This window comes from Wolffia australiana, chromosome 20 (genome assembly GCF_029677425.1).
Source record: "Wolffia australiana isolate 7733 chromosome 20, ASM2967742v1".
Taxonomy (NCBI): Eukaryota; Viridiplantae; Streptophyta; class Magnoliopsida; order Alismatales; family Araceae; genus Wolffia; species Wolffia australiana.
The window spans coordinates 5,205,211-5,230,432 of NC_135854.1; the positions used below are offsets into that span (position 1 = coordinate 5,205,211).

At 45.2% G+C, this 25,222-nt stretch overlaps 1 protein-coding gene across 1 annotated transcript; it reads left to right on the forward strand.

Moving 5' to 3' along the window:
• The first annotated feature begins 4,804 nt into the window (after window positions 1-4,804).
• Window positions 4,805-25,143, forward strand: CYP71 (cyclophilin71). Its single transcript, XM_078591285.1, has 13 exons — window positions 4,805-5,113; window positions 5,223-5,308; window positions 5,557-5,645; window positions 5,863-6,102; window positions 6,634-6,755; window positions 6,857-6,932; window positions 7,003-7,110; window positions 20,303-20,479; window positions 21,116-21,333; window positions 22,383-22,515; window positions 22,878-23,101; window positions 23,686-23,839; window positions 24,865-25,143. The coding sequence occupies exons 1-13, from the start codon at window positions 4,980-4,982 to the stop codon at window positions 24,943-24,945; spliced, it is 1,842 nt and encodes a 613-aa protein (XP_078447411.1). The 5' UTR covers window positions 4,805-4,979; the 3' UTR covers window positions 24,946-25,143.
• Window positions 25,144-25,222: the final 79 nt, after the last annotated feature.

The window sequence follows — 25,222 nt, forward strand, 5'->3', positions numbered from 1 at the left end:
ATATCCCTAAACAACATTAAGGACTAGGTTAATCTATGTTAAAAACAACAGAGTTTCACTCGCTCTCATCACTCATACCCATAGAATTTCCGCCCTTTGATTTTTGAACCCCCCAACTCAGTACACTAGTCATCCTCACTATTTGGAAAGTCTCACACATGCTGTCTAAACCCAAGGTTGGTATCATTGTGAAAAGCTCATGATGCCCGAGGAGTTTAACTTCTCAACTCACTCTTTCTGGATCAAGGATGGAAATGAATTTCTCAAGATGGGATTCTTAACATCTATCTTTTTCAGAAAAATAAATTCCTCCCAACTAAGAATGATGCTTGAATTTAAAATAATGTTTTTTTAGAAAATATCACATGAATTTCACTGCCCAACCTAAAAATAAGCATGGTCCCTAATGCCTTAAAAAGCAAGTCAAAATATCTTTAGCATGCATACCAAGGGGTAATCTTCTTCTTCTTCATGCATCTTTTTAATTTTATTTGTAGTCTTGGCTCCCTAGTGCACAAAAGGTTTCTATTATTTGAACATCTGCGAGCACAAACAAAGAAACACAAGGCAAAGCAAAGACAAAAAAATGAGAAGAAATAAAATTGAAATCTTATTATTTTATTAATAGCGTATGAAAAGGAAAATCCAATAGATATAAATTCGAAATAAAAATATTTTCACGGATTAAAGAGTTCTGTAAAAGATGTTCAATAACCATCAGAATAAACATGTATTTTAATTTTTCTTTGAGGTTTATATTACTCAAAACTTGACATCAATAATATACTTATGGTAGAGCAAGAAACATGACATCGTTAGAGAATATATCTATAATGCTCAACATCAGCTCATAAGAAAAAAATTCAATGTGATTTAGATCATCATTCCATGCAACATGAAAAATCATTCGGCATTCATATAATAAAGCAACATATTCTAATAACATGATATTTATATTTATTCCAAACCATAAGTGTTTTTTCATGTCTGTAAAATGGTAATGCCATTCAGTAAAAATAAGCTTTAAATATTAATATTATACATGGAATACTCAGAATAGATAGAAGATTTGTGTGAAAGGAACAGATGATTAGGGATGACAAAGTAAAAAGCTTATTTGGTTTCTGCAGAAATCTAAGTTTAAAGGAAAACTTTGATGATGCAAAAGTTGATCATGCCATGCTATGTGATATACCTTTTTTTCTTCAATTAGGCCAGAAGATTCTAATGAAACATCATTTAAATTAATGAAATAGCATAGATATCCTGCAGTTTTTACAAACATATCTGATAGAATAAAGCAGTTTAATCCAATAGGCCTGGGAAAAATCGATATAATATTGTCGCTGCAGTTGGGTTTCAAAGAAATGGTCATGACAATCAGTAAAAAGGATTGTAGCCCATTTTCCAATGGTTCACACATATTCAAAATTTTTAGCCCTTATATCTGCTCTCCCAAACATCCATGGTTAATCTTCCAAAAATCTGTGATCCTCAATTCTTTTATAAAAATACTTTTCTTTGAATACATCTATTTTACGTAGGATAGTGTCAATATTCATATTTAAATTTTCTTTCATATGTTTCAAAGATACATCATTATCATTATGGATCAAAGAACGATACGAAACATCATATGCTTCCTTAATAATCATATGATCATTAAAATTCCCAGGTACATTAATAAAAAATATCATTTTCAACATCAAAAAATCGTATATCAATATCAGAAATGATTTCATGTTCTTTACAGATTTTCAAGTAGGGAGTACTTACTATATCGGTTTCTTCCTCCATAAATAACATATGGATATCTGAAATGATTTATTCAAATAGCTCTTCATTCAATTCTTTATCCACAAATTCTTGATCCATATTTTCTTCGTCAATATCTTGTTCATAATATTTAGTCATATTTGAAAGATCATCATTACTCATAGAACACATTTGATGTTCAAGCATAACTACACAAGGTTCAAAATTTTCAGGATTTTCTTTTCCATTATCTATACAAGTACCATGTTTCAAAGAATCCTGATCCATAATGCATTCAATTGAATTATCTTTTGATATTCCATAATGAAGATGTTTTCGAAGAGGAACATGAGTTTTGTGATGTTCTTGAGAAGGATATATTTCAACTATTTCTTCTACCAGAACATCGGTGTGCTCACTCTCCTCTCCCTCGACTTCATCATTAGGAATTTCCATGATAAGGGCAGATAATTCTTTTGACAGCACTACTCTAGGCATAGCATGACTGGATTTCCAATTTTCTTAATTGACTGAAGGCAAGGAAGATGATGCATGTGACTCAACGTGCGAAGGCTGATGAGATGACACAAATTTTGAGTTGAGGGTTCACTTTGATTGGCAAACATGTTGCTTTGTTCATCTTCCATTAGGTTGACAAGAGACTTTTTAAGCTCCTCATGGGCCCTTTCATTATTTTCTATCTTCTCTAATATCCTTTTATTCAGCTCCATCATCATTTTCAGCACCTGCATTAAGTTATTATCGGGGTTCTGATTAGTTAAAGGCACATTCTGAAATTCTGAGCAAGATTAAGGTTTGAGGAAATGTAATGATCTCTGCTGAAATGGATCCCCAGATTCACGATTTTAGTTTCTGCTTCCTTGATTAGTCAAAGGCATTGAATGAAAGTTTTCATCAAATAAGCTTATTCTTCAAAAAATTATTGATGTCGGTGGTTTTCATGAGGAAAGATAATAATATCTATACTTATACAAAAATTTAAAAACTTCTCACAGATACTCTCCAATAATTTTGACAAATGCCCAATCAAAATATCATTTCATAACCAGCTGCTTGACTACTGCTGGTCATATGATTTTTAGAGCAAAATTGGATTATTTTTGTGTTTAAATAAAATGATTATCTTTTGACCCTCCATTTGAACTGAAAAATATATTCAGGTGATGACATTTTTATCTTTCATTCAGAACAAAGTATTGAATTCATGATGTCAGCCTGCATAATTAAAATCCTAGCTTCTTAAAATTTATAAATATTTATTTTAAAAGTTATAAATTATTAATTAATCATGATTCCTAAAAGTTATCAATCATAATTCAAAGATTTTTCATTATTTTTTTATTAATTATTTATGTTCTTCCTAGTTCTATAAATAAAAAATAATAATAATAGTGTGTTATAAATATATTGATTAAATCATACATACTAGTTATGACCTGGAGTAACAAAATGAAGTTCACTGATGTAAGTATTCAAAATCTGGTAGAGGTTATCCAAATATTCATGCATGGTAAATTTTAGGCCCAAAATCAGAGGCTTGCTTTGTTGGTCGCATAAATATTAAGTTTATTCATTAAGGTACAGCTGCCATTATTGTAATTCAGTTTGATGTATTTCTTCATCGCTTGACTTCTGGAGATAACAGAACATCTTCCCATGCCTTACCATTTATATACCCAATGCAAAATTAATCACCACGGTTTACCACGCCATTTAGGATGTGATGTATTTTGATTATTCGTCACTCTACTATCATGTGTATCAATAATTAAATGTATCATGCCTCAATATGCACCTTTTATACAAAAGATAAAGGGTATATTTTATAACATGGTGGACAATATAAAAAGTGTAATGAGTGTAGCAACAACCAATTTTATTTAATGGAGCGTCAAAATGATTTGACATGGCACCTCATGTTGCTCTTTAGGCCAGTTCTTGTTAGGTCCTCTAACTATGTAATGGTCCATCTTCTATAGGTTTGTTGGAAACATCTCAATATTCATTGGAGTTGGTAAGCTGATGGTGCCGCCAAACCTTATCATTGCCCTGCAAGAAGGAGGTTACTTATCAGATCATTAATCATCTAAACTTTACTAAATATTTGGATTTTTATAATAGTTCACCTTATGATTCTTTGACATTAAATTAAACAAGACTTGTTCTACAATAAATTTTCTCTACTACAATGGTTCTACAACCTATGGCACCTAAACCACACAACCAATAATGTTCACGATGTCTTTATATTGGAGGAAAACAATAATTTGGTGTATCCCAGTCTTTCTAAGAAATAAAACTCAGCATTTTTTCCTTTTTGAGATGTCATTGTACTCCTCACCCATCCTTAAATTATTTATCATACTCCTCCACATCACAACCCTACTTGCATCCTAGTTATCATATATTTGAATCAAACTTTGCTGTATTTGTGAAATATTGAAATGTGGTCATGTCAGACCCCGGGAACTAAAGCATTTGTAACCATTAACTCAACTAGACAATATTGATACCAAATGTTGTATCATGAAATAACTAAAACAAAATTTCCTTCATGATATACTTGGTCACCTGAATGAGTGTATTAGTGTAAGTATTAGGAGGCATCCTATAGCCTTCATATATGAGGGTGTGGGGTTTTTTGCGTTCAGTATCTTTGAATACAATGCATTATAATGTGATGCAGGTTTATATTTACTTCTCAAGGCGAGGAAACTAATGAAACATAACTAATGCAAAAAACAATGCATTATTATATTCCTTTCTGTGTATCACACGCATAATACCTAAATTCTATAATTGGACACTGCATTACTGGTTCCTATTTGGCTGGAACTTTCAATTGGAGTTCTAATAAATGCACTGCTCATGAGGTTCAGAATGCCTTTTCATTTGAACTGACTTTTATTGATTCTTTTTTCAATTCAGGTGCATGATTTTTGTGAAATAACTAGGAACCATGCCTCATATAATGGTAAATTCCAAATTCAGAGAAGTGAGTTTTGGGTGCATTATTTCAGAAATTCAAGATGTGGGTTTTGGCCCAGTATATCAAAGATGAGGGTTAGCGTTGTCCGCCATCTCCGACAGTCCAGAAAGATTTGCCTTTCCCGCCCGCCGGAAAGTTGTGTTCTTGGCCAATTCTGAGACAACCCATCATCTGAAGATCTCTGTAGAAGAGAAGAAGATCAGTAGTTAGCCATATGGAGGGAGCAACTTTAGATTCAATCGAAGAAGAAGAGGTCGCTGTAGGCCCGGCTCCAGCTCCACTTGCTCGACCAAAGCGGCCTCTGCAATTTGAGCAGGCCTACCTTGATGCTCTACCTTGCGCTCACATGTGAGTTCATGATCTTAGCGTGAATTGTTATTTATTTGATTTTAAATGATCTTTGTTTGATTTTTTCTTCCGGTGGATACATTGTTTCTTCATCCGTTGGGATCCGCAGGTATGAAAAGAGTTATATGCATCGAGATGTGGTCACGCATGTTGCAGTTTCGTCGGCAGATTTCTTCATTACTGGCAGTATTGACGGTATGTTCATTACTGAATCTTCGGTTCTCTTATAACTCGTTCATGAATTTGGAATATTATCGCGATCTGATTGATCTCTTTTTGAAAGAGGCGGGTCTGAGTTTCCATTTTGTTCAACTTTCCGTTTGGAAGACGCGGAGTGAAGTTTGATTTATGGATATTGACGATTTATTGGAATGAATGTACTTTACTCTTTGAAATTGTAGCTTTTTAGATGAACCCACTTATATTGATTTCACCATGAACAGGTCATCTGAAATTTTGGAAGAAGAAGGCCATTGGAATTGAGTTTGCCAAGCATTTTAGATCTCATTTAGGCCCCATTGAGGGTTTATCTGTAAGTGCAGCTTCCAGTTTATGCTCTGAAATTTCATTAATCTTGTATGATAATGCCATCTGTTTTACCATCTTCGCGGCAGCTTCTTATCCTGTCTGAATACAAGATAAGAAGCTGATTTTTTTTATTCAACTGTTTAACACCATTAACCATACTTCTCCCCTATGTCTTTGTATTAACTATACAATTTGATAGTTAATGGTGTTTGGGGTTTTAGGTCAGTGCCGATGGCTTGCTTTGCTGCACGATTTCTGATGACCGTTCAGTGAAGATATATGATGTAGTTAACTATGATATGATGCTGATGATGCGGCTGCCTTTTGTGGCGGGAGCTGTTGAATGGGTCTTTCGACATGGAGATGCAAAGCCCAGGCTAGCTGTCAGTGAGCGAGACTCGCCACTGGTTCATGTTTATGATGCTCGATCTGGGTCCAATGAGCCAATCATCTCAAAGAAGGTTCATAATTTTCTAACTATTATGTTCACTGTCCCGGAAGACGATGAGGAGAGCATGATGACGAGTTGTCATTGTCATCGTTCTTGTCATTTGTTCATGCCAGGATGACGATGGCGACGACAATGACCAGGTCATCATTATCGTCGTCATTCATCTGCGACTAGGATCACGATGAAAAAGTCTTCATTCTAGTCATCATCCTACCATCTCACTCCTGTGACAATGTCTGGCTATCTATCTCCTCTCATTTCTGTCAAGATGCTTTCTCACTCCCTATCTCTCACTGTCTCTCCCTTTCTATCTCTCTCTCTCCTGTCTCCCCTCCTCTTCCTCTCTCTCTCTCTCTATCTCTTTCTCCCTCTAATTTCCTCCACTCGTCATCGCCATTCACCTTTCTCTTGAAAATCATCATCATTATTATGATCACCACGCACGCTTGTGATGACGATGATGACAAACTCATCCTGGGATGGTGAACCCTTCTTATCACCTTGCCCAGTCCAAATTGTTCACTTTTCTTCCTTTTTATAGATACATTTGTGCCCAATAAAGCACATGAAGTACAACCAAGGGTATGATGCAGTGATATCCGTAGATGCTAAAGGAGTGCTAGAATATTGGTCTCCTTCCACACTATCCTTCCCGGAAGATGGGTATATTTTTTACTCTTTTTCTTCTCACAAGATGCTGGTACGCTTGTCAATCGAGACAGGTTCTTCCCTTACAATTAAAATTCGGGATGTTGTCTGTGCAGTGTACGCTTCAGCCTGAAGGTTGACACAAACCTCTTTGAGATAGCTAAATGTAAGACGACTGTGTCAGGCATTGAGGTGGGTGTGGGCTTTCTTTTTCTCCATTCATTGCACGTATTGTTATGTATTTTGGGATTGATTTCTGTAGGTGAGTCCAGATGGTAGCCAGTTTGTGACTACATCACCCGATCGCAGAATTAGAGTTTTTTGGTACAGAACTGGGAAACTCAGGCGTGTTTACGATGAGTCACTTGAGGTCTCTCTCTCCTCTCTCTCTTTTTCTTCCTCTTCATTGGGCTTTTCCTCTCACGCTTTCTATCTCTAACCTTTTTGTCTTTGCTTACTTTCTCGCTTTTAACGAATACTTCAGAGGGTATGAATTTTTTTTTGCTAGTGGGGGATGGTTCTTTGGTTTGCTACTCGTGGGACTGGGTTATTCTACAGTTTTTTCTAGCACAGTTGCTCTGCGATGAGACACGAGTGCAGTTCAAATTAATTGATTACTATATTATTTTTTTCGATTCTTATGTTGTCCTGCACGAGCTTCTCTGCGACGAGAATGCTCTGTGATGAGAACCTAATTGATTACTAATTGCTCTGCAATGAGAACCTAACCTGGGGTTAGGATTGAGAGGAAGCTCGATGGAAGAGGAGGATTGTAACTTGTTACCCAAGGGAGAGAGGATACAAGAGGGTTATTTTACCCTATTCAGATAGAGAGAGATAAGAGGGCTAATGGGCTTATAGAATAGGGCCCATTAGCCCATATAGAGGATGTCTCACTAACAGCCCCCTGCAAGCGAAGTATGGATGTCATCCATGCCGAGCTTGGATACAGCACGTTGCAAAAGAGGTCTGGAAAGCCCCTTGGTGAGGACGTCCGCAGCCTGATCAGCAGAGACAACAAAGTCTAGGTCACAAATGCCCTCGTCCATCTGCTCCTTGAAGAAGTAGCGGTCACGTTCCATGTGCTTGATCCTTCCCTGCTGGCCAGGGTTCTTGGCCAAAGCAATTGCCGACTTGTTGTCGCAGAAGAAGTGAATCGGTCCGTGTTAGTGATAGACTATCCCTCATGGGCTAATGGGCCCTATTCTATAAGCCCATTAGCCCTATTATCCTCTCTCCCTCTTAGGGTACATATACCCTTACATGTACTCTGTTCAAGTTATGTCATTATCTTCTTCTTCTCTTCCCCAACATGGTATCAAAGCTCCAGAGCTCCTTCCCTAGGGTTTGACATCGCCCATATACAGCCGCCGCGCACGCACAGCAGCCGCAGCCCGCAGCCGCCGCGCACGCACAGCAGCCGCAGCCCGCAGCCGCCGCGCACGCACAACAGCCGCAGCCCGCAGCCGCCGCGCACGCACAGCAGCCGCAGCCCGCAGCCGCCGCGCACGCACAGCAGCCGCATCACTACAGTAGCAGCGCCGTAACAGCACCATGCCGTTCACCGAGACCGACTTCCTGGAGAAGCCACTGTCCTACAAGGTGGCTCATCCGCTTCCGTCGGTCCCCGAGACGACACTCTTACGGGGCCCGAATCTACTCCCGTGGATGCGCTTCGTCGAGACCACCTTGAAGGCGCGCCAGCTCTTCAAGCATTGCACTGAAGACCCCCTTACCATCGACCACCCACATTATGCAGCGTGGGACGTTGAGGACCAGTTCATCCTCAGCTGGATGTATGCGTACACCCTGGCTCCAGATTTCCGCGACCGTCTTCCGCATCAGAAAACGGTGAAAGGCTTCTGGGATCAGGTGCGCTCTTTCTGTGGCCGGGAAAGCGACTGGTGGCGTCTTTATTCCCTTGCACGTCAGGCCAGCAATCTCCGTCAGGGGTCGTTGACGATCTCTGAATATGCACTTGCCCACAAGAAGATGTGGGATGAAGTGGATTACTACCTACCGCCCGACGATCCGACGTCCAAGATGTTCCAGAATGTGCTTCTTCTGCGGATCATGGGCTTCCTCAATGGCCTGAACCGCGAGTATGATGACGTACGTCGTCGTGCCTTGCACCGCAAGGAAGGTCCTCCTGCCCTCGAAGAGTTGGTGAAGGAGCTTCAAGAAGAGGAAAGCCACTTCCTCCTCCATGGGACTCCCTCCTCCGGCCCCCCAAGTGAGTCGACCGCACTACTTTCTGCCCTCCCTTCAGGCGGCAAGGCACCGTCGATCCTCCCTACGCCCATCTACGCCGCTCCTCCAGCTGGGACGACGATTTGCTCGTATTGCAGCGAACCGGGCCACGGGAAGAGCAAGTGCAAGAAGCGCCTGAATGACTGGCGAAAGAAGAAAGAGGCCGAAGAAGGCAAGGCCATGGTGGCCCATTCTGATTCCTCCTCCGCCAGCCCCTCCGCAGTGACTATGGACCAGCTTCAGGCAGATTTGGCCCGCCTCCGTGACCAGATGGCTGCCCTGCAGAATCCGTCCACGGCCTACTTCGGCGGCTTTGGTGCGTCTTCCCTTCCTTCATCTTCAGATGCATGGTACTGTGGCCATACGGCCTTCCACTCACCTGTCGTCTCCGATACGACTTGGGTCCTTGATTCGGGGGCTACCGAACACATGACCCCGAGCAATGCCCGGTTTGTATCATATGAGCGGCATCGTGGTGGCCGCACTGTCCTCACGGCCGGGGGTGGACGTCTCCGTGTGGCCGGAATCGGGGCAGTCTATGTGGACGGCCTCGGTGTGGTCCACAACGTTCTCCATGTCCCTGACCTGCGGGCCGTGCTTATGTCTCCGCAGCGCTTAGTTGATGCTATCTCCTGCTCCTTTCACCTACAACCTGACGGCATGTTTCTGTCTGACAAGGTGGGCCGGACTACACCGATTAGGCGGGAGAACGGACTGCTGATGCTGGACGATGAAGGCCGCTCCCAGTGCTTCATGGTGCACCGGACTCTTCTCTTGGTGGCTGAGCAGCGTCGGGGACGCCTTCTGATGGAGCATCAGCGACTTGGACACCCACCTTTCTCCACTTTACAGCGTCTTTTTCCCTCGTTGTGTTCGGGCGTGGACCTTAAGACTATGCTTTGTGAACCTTGTCAGTTAGCCAAGCACCGCAGATCCTCCTTTACTTCATCCTCGTCTCACACATCGACCCCGCTGTTCCGAGTCCACAGTGATGTTTGGGGGCTGGCACCGCAGATCAGTCTGAAAGGGCACTGCTACTGTCTACTCTTTGTGGACGAAGCTACCCGCTATACGTGGGTCTACCTCCTGACTGCGAAGTCGGAGGTTGTGCAGAATGTTCGACATTTTTGCGCCATGGTACAGACACAGTTTGGTCGAGGCATCCAGCGTTTTCGTTCTGACAATGCTCGGGACTTCTTCAACGCTGACCTCGCCTCCTTCTTTGCCGACCGGGGCATCCTCCACGAGTCCTCTTGTGTGGCCACGCCCGAGCAGAATGGCATGGCTGAACGTCGCATCGGCTATGTTACCTCGACGGCGCGGACATTGCTGTTGGACTCTAAGGCGCCGGGGCGTTATTGGGGAGAGGCGGTTTTGACGAGTACTCACCTCGTTAACCGTATCCCCACCCCACTCCTGGAGTTCTCCAGCCCCTTGGACCGGATGACTGTGGCATTCCCGAATGCTTCTTTGCGGACGGGACTCTTGCCTCGTGTCTTCGGCTGCACCACCTACGTCCATGATACTTCTCCCACACGCACGAAGTTTGATGCACGCGCACTCCGGTGTGTGTTTGTGGGTTACTCTTCCCTCCAAAAAGGGTACCGATGCTATCATCCGCCTTCTCGGCGGTTCTTCATCTCGGCAAATGTCACCTTTGCCGAGCATGAACCCTATTTTGGGGACTACTCTACCTCATCACGCCTTCCGCTGGATGAGGCTCCCTCGGCCCCCCCCTTGAGGCCAAGTCCGATCGTGGAGTCCACCACTCCCACTCCACCCTCATCACTTCCGGATCTTTCTCCCCTTGATTCCTTTTCCTCACTTCCTCCTGCGGGGTCCTTGGACGTGTCCTCTACCTCTTCTTCGTTACCTGCCCTTCACCTTTCGGCAGCTCTCCCTCTCCCATTGGTCTCCGTTCCTCCTTCCGGCCCCCCATCCTTGTCAAACCCTGGTGCGTCACCCTCCTCCTCTCTCGGTGACCAACCCTCGTCACCCCCCCCCTCCCGGTCTACCCTCGCCCTCCGATGAGTCTCCTACGACTCCTGGTGTCCTCTACTGCTCCTCCCGGGGAGTCCCCCATTGCTTCCGCTCCTTCTCCTGTCGATGGTGACGATCAGCTGGGGTGGCCTATTGCTCTACGGAAAGGGGTCCGTCAGTGCACTAAGGCCCCCCTCTACCCTCTCTCTCATTACCTCTCCTTTGACCGGCTGAGTCCTCACTACCGGTTGTTCCTCACCCGCATCGAGTCGGATCCCGTTCCTCGACGCTTAGCCGATGCTATCGCTTCTCCCCATTGGAAAACGGCGATGGACGAGGAGATGTAGTCTCTCCTCAAGAACCACACGTGGGACGTCGTTCCACTACCTCCGGGCAAGAGGGTAGTGGACTGCAAGTGGATTCATGCCAAGAAGCATCATGCGGACGGTACTCTCGAACGCCTCAAGTCTCGGCTTGTGGCTCGGGGGTTCACTCAGTCCTATGGCGTGGACTACTTCGAGACGTTCTCTCCCGTGGCGAAGATGGAGACTGTCCGGCTTATTCTGGCGCTTGCAGCGCACTTCCACTGGGCCATCCGCCAGTTCGACGTCAAGAACGCCTTCTTGCACGGCGACTTGACGGAGAAGGTGTACATGCAGAAACCCCCGGGCTACTCACTCGGCCCCCCCGGTCACGTGTGCCGACTGCGGAAGTCCCTCTATGGACTCAAGCAGTCCCCGCGCATGTGGTTTGGGAGGTTCTCCTCTGTTCTGAAGACCGAAGGGTACACTCAGAGCAATGGAGATGCCTCTCTCTTCTTCCGTCACCGCCGAACGGTGTCTCCATTCTGCCGTACGTCGGCGACATCCTTATCACGGGATCTGATGCTGCCGGCTGTCCGCCTCAGCACTGCCTTGGCTAAGGAGTTTGAGATCAAGGCCCTAGGCCTTCTTCGCTACTTCCTTGGTCTTGAGGTAGCCTACTCCCCGTGGGATCTTCGCCTCGCAGCAGAAATACGCCGTCGACTTACTGGCACTGACAGGGATGACCGATTGTGCGCCGGTGAGCACTCCCATTGATCCCAACGTGAAGTTGGGCAAAGGGGAGGATTCGCCGCTGACGAGTTCCCACCGGTATCAGCAGCTGGTGGGGAAGCTCCTCTACTTGACGCACACTCGGCCCGACATCGCCTTCGCCGTCAACCTGCTCAGTTAGTTTATGCACTCCCCACGGGAGATTCACCATCAGGCCGCCCACCGGGTCCTTGCTCTTCCCTCGCAGCACTGACCAGACAGTGAAAGTCTACACTGATGCTGACTTTGCCGGCTCCGTTGTGGATCATCGGTCTACCACGGGCTACTGCACATTTGTTTTTGGCAGTCTCGTCAGCTGGAAAAGTAGCAAGCAGGACAAAGTCTCCCGCTCTAGCGCCGAAGCTGGGTACCGCGCACTCGCCGATGGGGCCTCTGAGGGCCAGTGGATTTACGGCATCCTTCACGATCTTCGCGTGGAGTATGCTGGCCCGATTCACTTCTTCTGCGACAACAAGTCGACGATCGCGTTGGCCAAGAACCCTGGACTATAGGGCCGCATCAAGCACATGGAGCGCAACCGCTACTTCTTCAAGGAGCGAGTTGACGAAGGGATCTTTGACCTGGACTTTGTTGCATCCGCCGACCAGGCAGCGGACGTCCTTACCAAGGGACTCTCCCGCCCTCTTCTTCAACGTGCGGTCTCCAAGCTCGGTATGGAAGATATCCATACTTCGCTTGCGGGGGGGTGTTAGTGATAGACTATCCCTCATGGGCTAATGGGCCCTATTCTATAAGCCCATTAGCCCTATTATCCTCTCTCCCTCTTAGGGTACATATACCCTTACATGTACTCTGTTCAAGTTATGTCATTATCTTCTTCTTCTCTTCCCCAACAGTCCGGAATACTCAATGTGTAAGTCACGGAGAATCCCATAGATCCACTGAGCCTCAGAGGCCCCATCGGCAAGTGCCCGGTACTCGGCTTTAGCACTGGAGCGGGACACTTTGTCCTGCTTGCTGCTCTTCCAACTGACTAGGCTGCCAAAGATAAACGTGCAGTACCCGGTGGTGGATCGACAGTCAACGATCGACCCTCCATAATCAGCATCGGTGTACACCTTCACGGTCCTGTCCGAGCTACGCGGAAATAGCAGTCCCTTCCCGGGGCAGCCTTTCAGATACGCTAGTACCCGATTGGCCGCTTGGCGGTGAATCTCGTGAGGATCATGCATAAACTGACTGAGAAGGTTGACGGCGAAGCTGATGTCGGGGCGAGTGTGCATCAGATAGAGAAGTTTCCCCACCAGCTGCTGATACTGGTAGTGGTTCACCGGAGGCGAGTCCTCCCCCCGCCCCAACTTGACATTGGGGTCGATGGGAGTGCTAGCTGGTGCACACTCAGTCATACCGGTCAGAGTCAGCAGATCACCGGCATACTTCTGCTGGGAGACGAAGATACCTTGTGACGAGTAAGCAACCTCAAGGCCGAGGAAGTAGCGGAGCTGTCCCAAGGCCTTGATCTTGAACTCCTGGGCCAAAGCAGTGCCGAGGCGGCTCGTCTCGACCGCATCAGATCCCGTCAGCAGCCTGTCGTCAACGTACGCAGCAAGAATGGAGACTCCAACCGTAGTATGGCGGAAGAAGAGTGTGGCGTCCCCATTGCTCTGGGTGTACCCTTCGGCCTTCATGACGGATGCGAACCGGCCAAACCACATCCGCGGAGACTGCTTCAGTCCGTAAATGGACTTCCGCAGTCGGCAAACGGTGCCGGGAGGACCAAGAGGATACCCTGGAGGTTGCTGCATGTACACCTCCTCAGTCAGATCACCGTGCAGAAATGCATTCTTCACATCGAACTGCCGGATCACCCACTGGAAATGAGCCGCCAAAGCCAAGAGAAGATGGATGGTCTCCATCTTCGCCACAGGTGAAAATGTCTCGAAGTAGTCAATGCCATACGCCTGGGTGAACCCTAGAGCCACAAGTCGGGACTTGTGGCGCTCGAGTGTACCATCTGCATGATGCTTTTTGGCATGGACCCACTTGCATCCCACCGCCTTCTTGCCAGGCGGGAGCGGGACGACATCCCAGGTGTTGTTCTTGAGCAAGGACTGCATCTACTCGTCCATCGCCGCTTTCCAATGAGGAGAAGCGATAGCATCAGCTAAGCAACGTGGAATGAGATCCGACCAGATGCGAGCGAGAAACAGCCGGTAGGGAGTACTCTGCTGGTCGAAGGAGAGATAATGAGACATAGGATAAAGAGGGTTGCGAGTGCACTGGCGGACCCCTTTACGAAGGGCGATGGGCCATCTAAGGTGGGCGTCGTCATCATCGGAGGAGGGATGGGGACCATCACCGGAAGGAGGAAGAGCGGAAGCATGAGTGGGAGAAGGGGAGTCAGGAGGAGGAGATAAGAGCTCATCAGGAGAAGAATCGGAGAGAGACGGCGACTCACCGAGAGGAGTGGACAAGTCCCCCGATGGATGAGAGGAAACCTCCGGATGAGGAGAAGTAGGAAAGAAGTCAAAGGAAGAGGAAGCCGGCTCCAAAGTCACCTCGAATGACGGCTCCAAATGGGGCGGAGAGTCAAGGGAAGATGGATCACAAGAAGAGGATATAGGGGTCGGCGCGGTGGGCTTCGCCGACGGGAATGGCTCCAAGTGGGGGCCCGAGAGCACCTCATCCAAAGGAAGGCGGGATGAGGAAGAGCGGTCTCCAAAAAAGGGTTTATACTCGTCGAAGGTGACATTTGCCGAGACAAAGAACCGCCGAGAGGGCGGGTGATAGCAACGGTACCCTTTTTGGAGAGAGGAATACCCCACAAACACACACCGGAGGGCGCGAGTGTCGAGCTTGGTCAATGCCGGTGAAGTGTTGTGGACGTATGCCGTGGACCCAAAAATCCGAGGGAGGAGGCTGGTCTTCAGGGTCATGCCCGGAAAGGCCGTACTCATCCGATCAAGCAAACTGGTGAACGCCAGCGGTGCGGATGGAAGGCGATTGATGAGATGAGTACTCGTCAAGATCGCCTCACCCCAGTAAGTCCACGGCACGTCGTAATTCACCAGTAAAGTCCGAGCGGTCGACGTCACATAGCCAATCCGACGTTCGGCCATGCCATTCTGCTCCGGGGTGGCAACGCAAGACGACTCATGAAGAATCCCTCGGTCCGCAAAAAAAGGGATCGAGGTTAGCGTTGAAGAAATCACGAGCGTTGTCCGACCGGAAACGCTGAATGCCTCGGCCAAACTGCGTCTGAACCATGGTACAAAAATGATGGACTGTCGCGGAGACGTCGGACTTGGCGGCCAGAAGATACGTCCAAGTGTACCGGGTGGCTTCGTCAACAAAAATCAGGAAGTACCGGTGGCCCTTCAGGCTGGCTAGAGGGGCCGGCCCCCAGACATCACTATGGACTCGAAACAGTGGCGTCGTAGTATGAGATGTGGATGGAGGAAACGATGAGCGTCGGTGTTTAGCGAGCTGGCACGCTTCACACACAAAGGTTGGAGGGTCCAATCCCATACACAACGAGGGAAATAAACACTGCAAAGAGGACAAAGAGGGATGTCCAAGGCGCTGATGTATCAGATGAAGACGACCCTGGCGCTGCTCATCGGCCGGCCTGAGACTGCGCTGCACCATGAAGCACGTAGATCGGCCCCCATCGTCCAACAGCAACAGCCCGTGGTCCCGCTTAATCGGTGTAGTCCTCCCCACCTTGTCAGACAGAAACATACCGTCAGGTTGGAGATGAACCGAACACGAAAGGGAATCAACAAGTCTCTGAGGGGACAGCAAGATGGCTCTCAGTGAAGGGACATGGAGGACGTCTTTGACCAAACCAAGGCCGTCGACGTAAACCGCCCCAATACCGGCCACCCGAAGGTGGCCACCCCCCGCAGTGAGAACTGTGCGACTTCCAGCATGTCGCTCGTAGGATACAAACTGGTTGTTGAGCGGGGTCATATGCTCGATAGCCACCGAATCAAGCCCCCAGGTAGTATCCGAGACTAGTGGGGCGGTAAAAGCAGTATGAACACAATACCACTCATCACTAGCCAGAGTAGAACACGCACCAAAGAATGAAGAGGTCGGCACCGCGGTCGATGAGGACTGCAGAGAGGCCAGCTGAGCTGTAAGCCGAGCAAGATCAGCCTGAACCTGTTCGAACTGCTCGGCAGAGACGGACGAACTGCTAGGGGCAGGAGGAGTCGAAGAAGTCTGGGCGACCATCGCGGAATCCTTCTTCTTCGCCTTCTTCTGCTTCAGTTCATCAAACCACTTCTTGCGACAGTGGACCTCAGTGTGACCGGGGCGACTGCAATAAGGGCAAATAGTGCCACCCGAAGTCGGAGCTGAGGGAAGGGGGTGGGAGGAAGGACGTGAGAGAAGAGCCGTGGAGTCACGTGAGTCTTCAGAAGCCTTCAGTCCGAACTTCAGAAGATGACTCTCCTCTTGCAATTCCTTCACCAGCTCATCAATCGTGGGCAGACCATCCTTGCGATGCAAGGCACTGCGACGAATGTGATAGTATTCACTGTTCAGGCCACGGATGAACCCCAAGAGACGCAGACGCAGTGTGTACTAATACATCAAACAAGTCTTGTCGTCCGGTGGAAGATAATGATCCACTTCATCCCATATATTCTTGTGAGCCAACGCGTAGTCCATGATCGACATGGACCCCTGACGAAGAGAATAGGCTTGGTCGACAAGGGCAAGAAGGCGCCAATTATCGCCATCTTTACCACAGTAGATGGTAGCTTGATCCCAGAAACCCTTGACTGTCGTTTGGTGGGGAAATGTGTCGAGAAACACCGGGGTAAGTGTGTGTAGGCGCAGCCAATTCAAGATGAAATGCTCCTCTGCTTCCCACGGGGGAAAGTGAGGATGAGATGTGGGCAGTGGAGGAGCGGTGCAGTGCTTGAAGAGCTGACGGGCCGGGAGGGTGGACTCGACAAATTGACTCCACCTGAGAACATTCAGTCCATGAAGCCGAGCAGAATCAGGAGGAAGTGACAGAGGATTCACGACCTTGTGGGACAATGGCTTTTCCTGAAAATCGGCTTCGGTGAACTCTGCCTCAGATCTCTTGGTCTCATTGATCTTGTCGATCGACATGATCACTACGGCTCTACTGGATCACTGGCGGACGGCTTGGGACGGCTTGGGCTGAATCAGTCTCGTTCGAAGTTGAAGAAGGTCGGGCGTGGCCGTCTCGCCAGACTCGCGCAGGGGAGACTGCGCGCGGAGGAGAAAGTCTGACGGGAAGTCCTTGGTGAGGCCGCGCAGAGTCTTGCGGAAGAGTCCGCGAATGGCGGACGGCGCGCGGAAGTCCTTGGTGAGGCCGCGCGCGCGAGAGGCTGCTGACTGTGGAAGTCCTTGCGCGCGGGAGAGACCGCGCGCGGAAGTCAGGCGAGTCCGGACTGATTCACTTCGTAAGTCTGGCGATCTCGCAGCTCCGTGGTTCTTGCGGAAGAAACCAATCTCACAGAAACGACTGCGGAAGAAGAAACGACTCTCGCAGGGACGACTGCGGAAGGAACAACTCTCGCAGCTTGTCTGCGGAAGAGCACAATGGCTCTGGATCAAGAGCACAATGGCTCTGATACCCTGAGAACCTAACCTGGGTTTAGGATTGAGAGGAAGCTCGATGGAAGAGGAGGATTGTAACTTGTTACCCAAGGGAGAGAGGATACAAGAGGGTTATTTTACCCTATTCAGATAGAAAGAAATAAGAGGGCTAATGGGCTTATTGAATAGGGCCCATTAGCCCATATAGAGGATGTCTCACTAACACTTTCTATCTCTAACCTTTTTGTCTTTGCTTACTTTCTCGCTTTTAACAAATACTTCAGAGGGTATGAATTTTTTTTTGCTAGTGGGGGATGGTTCTTTGGTTTGCTACTCGTGGGACTGGGTTATTTTACAGTTTTTTCTAGCACAGTTGCTCTGCGATGAGACACGAGTGCAGTTCAAATTAATTGATTACTATATTATTTTTTTCGATTCTTATGTTGTCCTGCACGAGTTGTTGAAAGCTACATTGGTGAAAATGGCTTCTAAGACAGTCGTAATTTCTGCATCTTACAACATACAAATGCTTGTACTCTATGGTTTGAGAGCTATTGAAACATATTCTTGCCCCACAAAGAAATAGATTTAAAAAGGGATTGGTCAAACATATTGTTCCTGCTCATTTATAAACTTTGCGTTGTGACAGTTAGGATATTACCATTCTGAATTCAAGATACAGTGTAGATCACTATGAAACGATCTTGATGAAATTGCTAGTTTTAGCATTTGTTAATAGTGGTTAATGTTATGTGACTTTCAGCGCTGCTCTTTGGAATACTTCCGTTAGTTGCATTGACCACTTCATGGAGGATGCTTCTAGATCTGAATATCATCTCTTTCCCTTTTGGTCATATCATTCTCTCATTAGAAGATCCAATGTATGACGCAATAAGCATATAAAATCCTCCAACATACTGGTCCATCATTTTCCAAATCAGAGTTAAGCTGACAATGTTTATGTAATACTTTGGTCGTGACACTATACTTGGGTCACATTTTAGCTTGCTCATACTATCATGAGTGTGCAAATGATTTCTTCAACAGTTTAACGTGTTCTGATGTACTTTTCAGTGATTACTCCTTATTAATCATGTTTTCTCTAAAAAACTTCATAAAATGACTCCAACCTCATGAAAATTACAACGATACCTCTCAGTGGCCTCTTGTTTGGCATTGGCGATTCGTTGTCGATAATAATAATAATTTTTTAATAAATAGTTGCCAATAATGATTATCATGTGGTAGGCTCTCCGTCGTCTTTGAAGCCCACAAACAGTCAAATGAGTTCTTCTTCCTCTCACGTCAATATCCATTCGGCATAGTCCTCTCTATCTCTTTTATCTAGCTGGCATCTCCTTCCCTTCAGGTCATAAATCAAGCGTCTTTCCACTTGACTCCAAATCTAGTTATATTTTGATAGGATACCGATCAAGGTTTATCGTGGATCATCATGATCTTTTAAACGCTGGGCTGCTCTCAAATAACTCAATGAACGGGAGGGTCTTCCCTGATTCTATCACTTTTGCAGACCTCCAAACAATGCCGGCCGTTTTCTCATCCTTGCTCTCATGATATATTGTTGTGTATTAGAGCTATTGGTTTACAGAGGATGCCCTGTTATGAGTTCCGCAGCTTATCTGGCTCTTTATAAAACATAAGATTATCGCCTAGACTCTCCAATTCTAGCCTATACCTCCTGCTTTTTTTTGATACACCCAAAAAATCTGGTTTCAATCCTGAGAGGTTTTATGATCAAATTACCTAATCAGTCATGGAACATAGTATCTTAACTTTTTGAGGCATAATTTGCTTTTTATGGATTGTTGACATTCAGGGCCACCATTGACTTGGAATTACTTGGGCTCTTACATAATGTGAAAGAGAAAAAGAACAAAGCTTTGGGAGATATTATAAGAGAATCTTCATTGTAAAGTAGAGGAAAAAAAGGCTTTTTAAGCGTTCAAATTATTGGTAAATTATGTTCATATCAGGCTACGGTTTGAATCACTGATCTGCTATATAGGAAGGGATTAATGTATACCTTTTGAGGAGATTGAATGCAGTTCGGATGCAACTCCTTTACAGAGAAGGTTTCGTTCACATGAATTGCCTCAAGAGCTCTCATACATCCCAACATCAAATTTGGGGAACCCCAAAGTAGTGAATAGGTTTTCGTGTCAATGATGACCACGACAATGATGATTATCATCCAATTCCCTAGATCCGTCATCGTCATCACCATCATCCGTCAGTTGATGACAAATCATCATCGTCACCTTCATCCTGTTTCTCGTAAGAGCCATCATCCCCATCATTGCCATCTTCCCTGATTCTTGCAAGAGCCATCATCCCCATCATTGTCATCTTCCCTGATTCTTGCAAAAGCCATCATCCCCGTCATTGTCATCTTCCCTGATTCTTGCAAGAGCCATCATCCCCATCATCATCTATCCCTTCCAAGCTATGATCAATCATTTCATCTTGTCACTGTCATCATCACTGTCATCACCTTCCAGCTGTTGAGTTCATCATCATCATTACCATCATCATCAATCATTCGTTTGAGCCCAAACATGAACGATAAAGACCAAATCTGGGGATGACAATGACGATGCTGAATTCATCATCATCCTCAAACCCTACTTGTTCATATATTTTCAAACAGTTTATCGTTTTCTTTTCTAGTGACGTAAAGGAGGTATTCTTGCAATTCAGGTGGCACAGGATCTACAAAGGAGTGATGCCCCCATGTACAGACTAGAAGCAATAGACTTTGGGCGAAGGATGGCCGTGGAGAAGGAAATAGAGAAAACACCGGATGCCCCGTCTCTTAATGCTGTCTTTGACGAAAGCTCCAACTTTCTCATTTATCCCACCCTCCTGGGTATCAAGGTATAACCATCAACTACTTCTCTAGAGAGAGAGGGAGTGAAAGATTTGTTAAACTAGAGAATATTTTGCAAATCTATTTCTAGATTCAGTTCATAATCCAATTAATTCTGTATCAAGTATCATAGTGTATTCAAGCTCAATTGGACCCAGTTTAGATAGTCCGATGGGTAGCTAGATATATAAATAAATACATAGGTAGACAGATTCATATATTAGATAGGTTGATGGATAAATAGAGAGATAGATGGATTGATAAAAAGATGGACAGATCGATAAATGTATAGATAGAATAGAGATATTTTACTTAAATAGACACACCGATAGGTAGATAATGAGGCAGATAAAAAGAGAAGATAAAGAGACAGACAGGCATATAGTCAGATATATAGGTATATAGATAGATATGTAGGATGGAGGAATAGATAGATAGACAGACCGAAAGATGAATTGTTTGTATCAAAGTAGTCCTAGATTGTTATGCCCAAAACTTTTTCTTTTTGTTTGTTTGATCAAAAACTCGAATAAGAGAAATTTCCACCAAGTCAATGAAGACTCCGGGTTTACTCAAACCATTGCTAGGCCTCTTCTGTTCCTGCATGCTTGAGCTCTGAACTTGGATTTCTGTTGTCATGGCAGATAGTGAACCTGCATACAAACAAGGTTGCCCGAATTCTGGGTAAGGTGGAAAACAACGACAGGTTCCTGCGTGTTGCTTTGTACCAGGGCGATGGTGGCAGCAAGAAGGTTAGGCGAATCCCAACGGCGGCCGTAAACGTGAACGAGGCTAAGGAGCCTCTCTCTGACCCCACCCTTCTCTGCTGCGCCTTCAAAAAACACCGCATCTACCTCTTCAGGTGAATGATTCTTCTGCACAGTTTCTTGATCAATATTTATAAATGCTGAAGTCAGCAGCCCACGGAGAAATGTTATAGACAAAATCTAGTGTCCTTGCTATCAGCTATACTAGTGTTTGGGGACAAAGTGGTCTGTCAGACGGGGGATATTGTGCTAGGTGAAGGCTGACATTTCAGACAGGATAGGAGGCCCTGGGATAGGACTAATAGTGCATCCCATTCGAATGCCCGTATTCTTGTCGTGCAAGTCCCTACCCTTTGGACCTGTATACTTTGGATCTGGACACGTCAGTCATGTCATCCTGCATCCCTGATGTTGGACATTTGGATTGTGTCCCACATCCACATGTCTTGCTGATACACCTATGTAGTATCAAAGAACTATTTCCAAAAAAATCCAAGAATTCACGAATATTCACCAATGTGAGTTTGAACTCTGTGGGAAATTGGATAAACGAATGATAAGGGAGTCAGACAATCGGGATGGCTCCTTCCTCCTCGTAGGTGGAGCTCCTTCCTCCTCGTCGTCACTCCTCTCCAGATCGACGGCTTGGATCCGTGTCTCTGGCCTTCTTTCGGCGCAACTGTCGCCCTGTATTCAAGAAAATGAATCGATGTCCCCCCTCGTAACTTCCTCCTTATTTATAGGGGCTTGGTCCTTGGTCAGGTCATGCGGTCAACGGGTTGTTGACCGGCTCTCTTTTGCCTTATTTGGTACTTTCTTGAAAAGTACTTATCACTTGCATCCTATCCCTGATGTCAGACTGGACGGGATATGTGCTTCTCTTGACTGGATGTCGTGTTCTGATTGATTCTGCATCCCACATCCTGCATATGTGATGTAGATGAGTCCCTTCCTTCAGGACTTCTGGGTTTACGTCCTTGGGATGCCAGTCATGATGCGCTTCATCCCAACTCGGCTTGCATCCGGGAACATATAGAACACTAGCTATAGCTTTTAGAACAGTAGTAGGTGCTTGAATCATAATAAATTATATAATCTTCGACATCCTGATAGATCCAATCTCTATGGTTGTTTCTCTGTTCAGTCGGCGAGAGCCAGAAGAGGCGGATGATGCATCCAAGGGACGGGATGTGTTCAACGAGAAGCCGCCTGCGGAGGAACTCCTGGCAGCATCAGAGCTTGGCAAGACGGCGGCTTCATCCTTGCCAGACAATGTGGTAAGTTCTAAGATCAATCGGAAAAAAATAAAAAGAAAGTTGAGAAAAAAATTCAAAAATCAATAATCTACATTTCCTCAATCAACAATCTTATGCAGACTGCGAGGCTGATTGTTCCATTTATTTTATTTGTGTGTTCTTGGGTAACTTTTAGTTCCTCACTCCCTGATGCAGATCTTGGGTATGATCGATCTATTTATTTTCTTTGTATTCTTGGGTAGATTCTGTTCAAGAGATCAAATGAGAAACATATAAATACTTGAACAGAAAAACTCAAAGATTGATTATCTACATAACCTTAACCAATTTTTAGCAAATTTTGTGTTCAATCGATCTTGCTCATTTTTTATCTTCTTGGGTAGATTCTACACACATCGCTGGGGGATGTGCATTTGAGGCTGTACCCAGACGAGTGCCCAAAGACGGTGGAGAACTTCACAACACACTGCCGCAACGGCTACTACGATAATCTCATCTTCCACCGTGTGATACGTGGATTCATGGTCCAGACCGGGGACCCTTTGGGAGATGGCACAGGGGGTCAGTCTATTTGGGGCCGTGAATTTGAAGATGAGTTCCACAAAAGGCGAGTGCTTTCGTGAATTTTCAGCTTCTCAATTAAAAGGGTTTGTTAAAAATCTTGTTCTCTTTGGGTGTTCCTCTTTTTTTTTTCTAAAAAAAGTTGTTTCGATAGAAAAGTTTGATTTCTGAATTTAAAGAGGTTTTTAAGACCCTTGCTCTCTTGGTATATGTTTCTTTTTTTGCAAAAAAGAAATTTGTCAAGAAATTTTTGGCTTCTGAATTCTAAGGGTTTGCCAAGAATCGTCTTCTCTCTGGAGGTTTTTCTTTTGTTTCTAAAAAAAAGATACTTGTAAATAATTTTTTTGGTTTGTAAATTAAAAGGGTTTGTCGAAAATCTTTCTCTTGAGGGATTTTCTTTTTTATTTAAAAAAATATAACAAACTCGTAATGAAAACTTGGCTTCTGAATACAAAGGTTTTGTCAAGAGCCTTGTTCTCTTGGTTTTTTTTTTTCTAAAAAACTTGAACTTGCGAAGAAAAGTTTGGCTTCTAAATTTAAAGGTTTTGTCAAGAACCTTGATTCAAAAAAAATTCTCTTTGGTGGGTTTTTCTTTTTATATTTTAAAAAAATTGTTGACGTTTTTTGTAGCTTGAGGCACGACCGGCCATTCACTTTGTCTATGGCAAATGCGGGGCCGAACTCGAATGGGTCGCAGTTCTTCATCACGACGGTGGCCACGCCGTGGCTTGACAACAAGCACACTGTCTTTGGCCGGGTTGTCAAGGGCATGGATGTCGTCCAGGTATCTAGTAATTTTAGAAAGTTAGAGAGAGATGGTCTTACATACGCATGTTCTATCTCTCTCTCTTCCTCTTTCTTTAAATTGTCTATTAGTTCTCTCCTCTCTCTCTCTCTCTCTCTAGATTGTCATCCTTCCTCTCACCATTCACTATACTTGTGTTGCTGATAGATGCCCTTTATATTCCTGGTTTTGGTTAAGGTGGATATTCCCTCCTTTTGCATCTCTTGGCATGGATGATCTCTCTCTCGCCATAGTTCTCTGCATGTTTTGGCTTAGTGATCTCTCTCTCTCTCCATCTCTCTCTGCATGTTTTGTCTGAGGGATCTCTCTCTCCATCTCTCTCTGCATGTTTTGTCTTAGGGATCTCTCTCTGCATGTTTTGTCTTAGGGATCTCTCTCTCTCTCCATCTCTCTGCATGTTTTGTCTTAGGGATCTCTCTCTGCATGTTTTGTCTTAGGGATCTCTCTCTGCATGTTTTGTCTTAGGGATCTCTCTCTCTCTTTCGCTCTACTTGTGATCCAACTAGGGATGGTCTCTCTTTCTCTATCTCGTGATGTATCAGTTTTTTATTTTCTTGGCTATTATGGGTATCTTATTTCCCTTGATGAGCCGTGGGTATCTTATCTGTCTCTTTCTACGTGGGCACATATGTTACTATTTTGATATCTTCTGTATCTCTTTCTAGAAGTATTTGGAGCATTTATCCTCTCCATTGACTATATTTGTGTTGTTAGTAGATGCCCTTTATTTTCCTGGTTGTGTTTAAAGTGGATATTCCCTCTCGTTTTGCATCTCTTGGATATGCTCTCTACCTTTTTATCTCTCTCTATCTCTCTCTCCATGTTTTCAGTATATTTTATTTTCTGGGGTATTAATGGTGTCTTCTTTCCCATGATGTGTAAGCCGTGGGTATCTTATCTCTCCTTACTCTCTTTATCTCATCTCTCTCTCCACATGTTTTCCAGCCCGGTATGCATCTCTCTCTCCACAGATTCTAATTCTCCCTGTGTTTCTTCTCGAGCAGGCCATAGAAAAGACGAAGACGGACAAGAACGACAAGCCTTTCCAGGACGTGAAGATTCTCAATGTCACTGTCCCCAAGTGATCTGCCAGAGAGAGAGATCACCATGCTGCTGCTGCTGATGATGATGATGATATCATGCTAATATTGATTGGCCATTTTGTAAAGTAATTATTTTAGGCTTTAATTACAGGCCAACCGCAACAGTAATTACAGCCCAGACTAGTGGCATTTTTCGTAAAAATTAGAATGTTAATGGTCATAGATGTATTTTCACTTTGCCATTCGATGCTTAGAAAATGACGGGGGAGTCGATGAATCGATCTGATCGATTCGGTCGCCGATGCGATCCGATCGAAAC

Coding starts and splice junctions, on each gene's coding strand:
- CYP71 (XM_078591285.1), top strand. CDS start 4,980: ATGGAGGGAGCAACTTTAGATTCAATCGAAGAAGAAGAGGTCGCTGTA. Junction 6,756..6,856: donor CTATCCTTCCCGGAAGATGG/GTATATTTTTTA, acceptor TTGTCTGTGCAG/TGTACGCTTCAGCCTGAAGG. Junction 21,334..22,382: donor CACCGCATCTACCTCTTCAG/GTGAATGATTCT, acceptor TTCTCTGTTCAG/TCGGCGAGAGCCAGAAGAGG.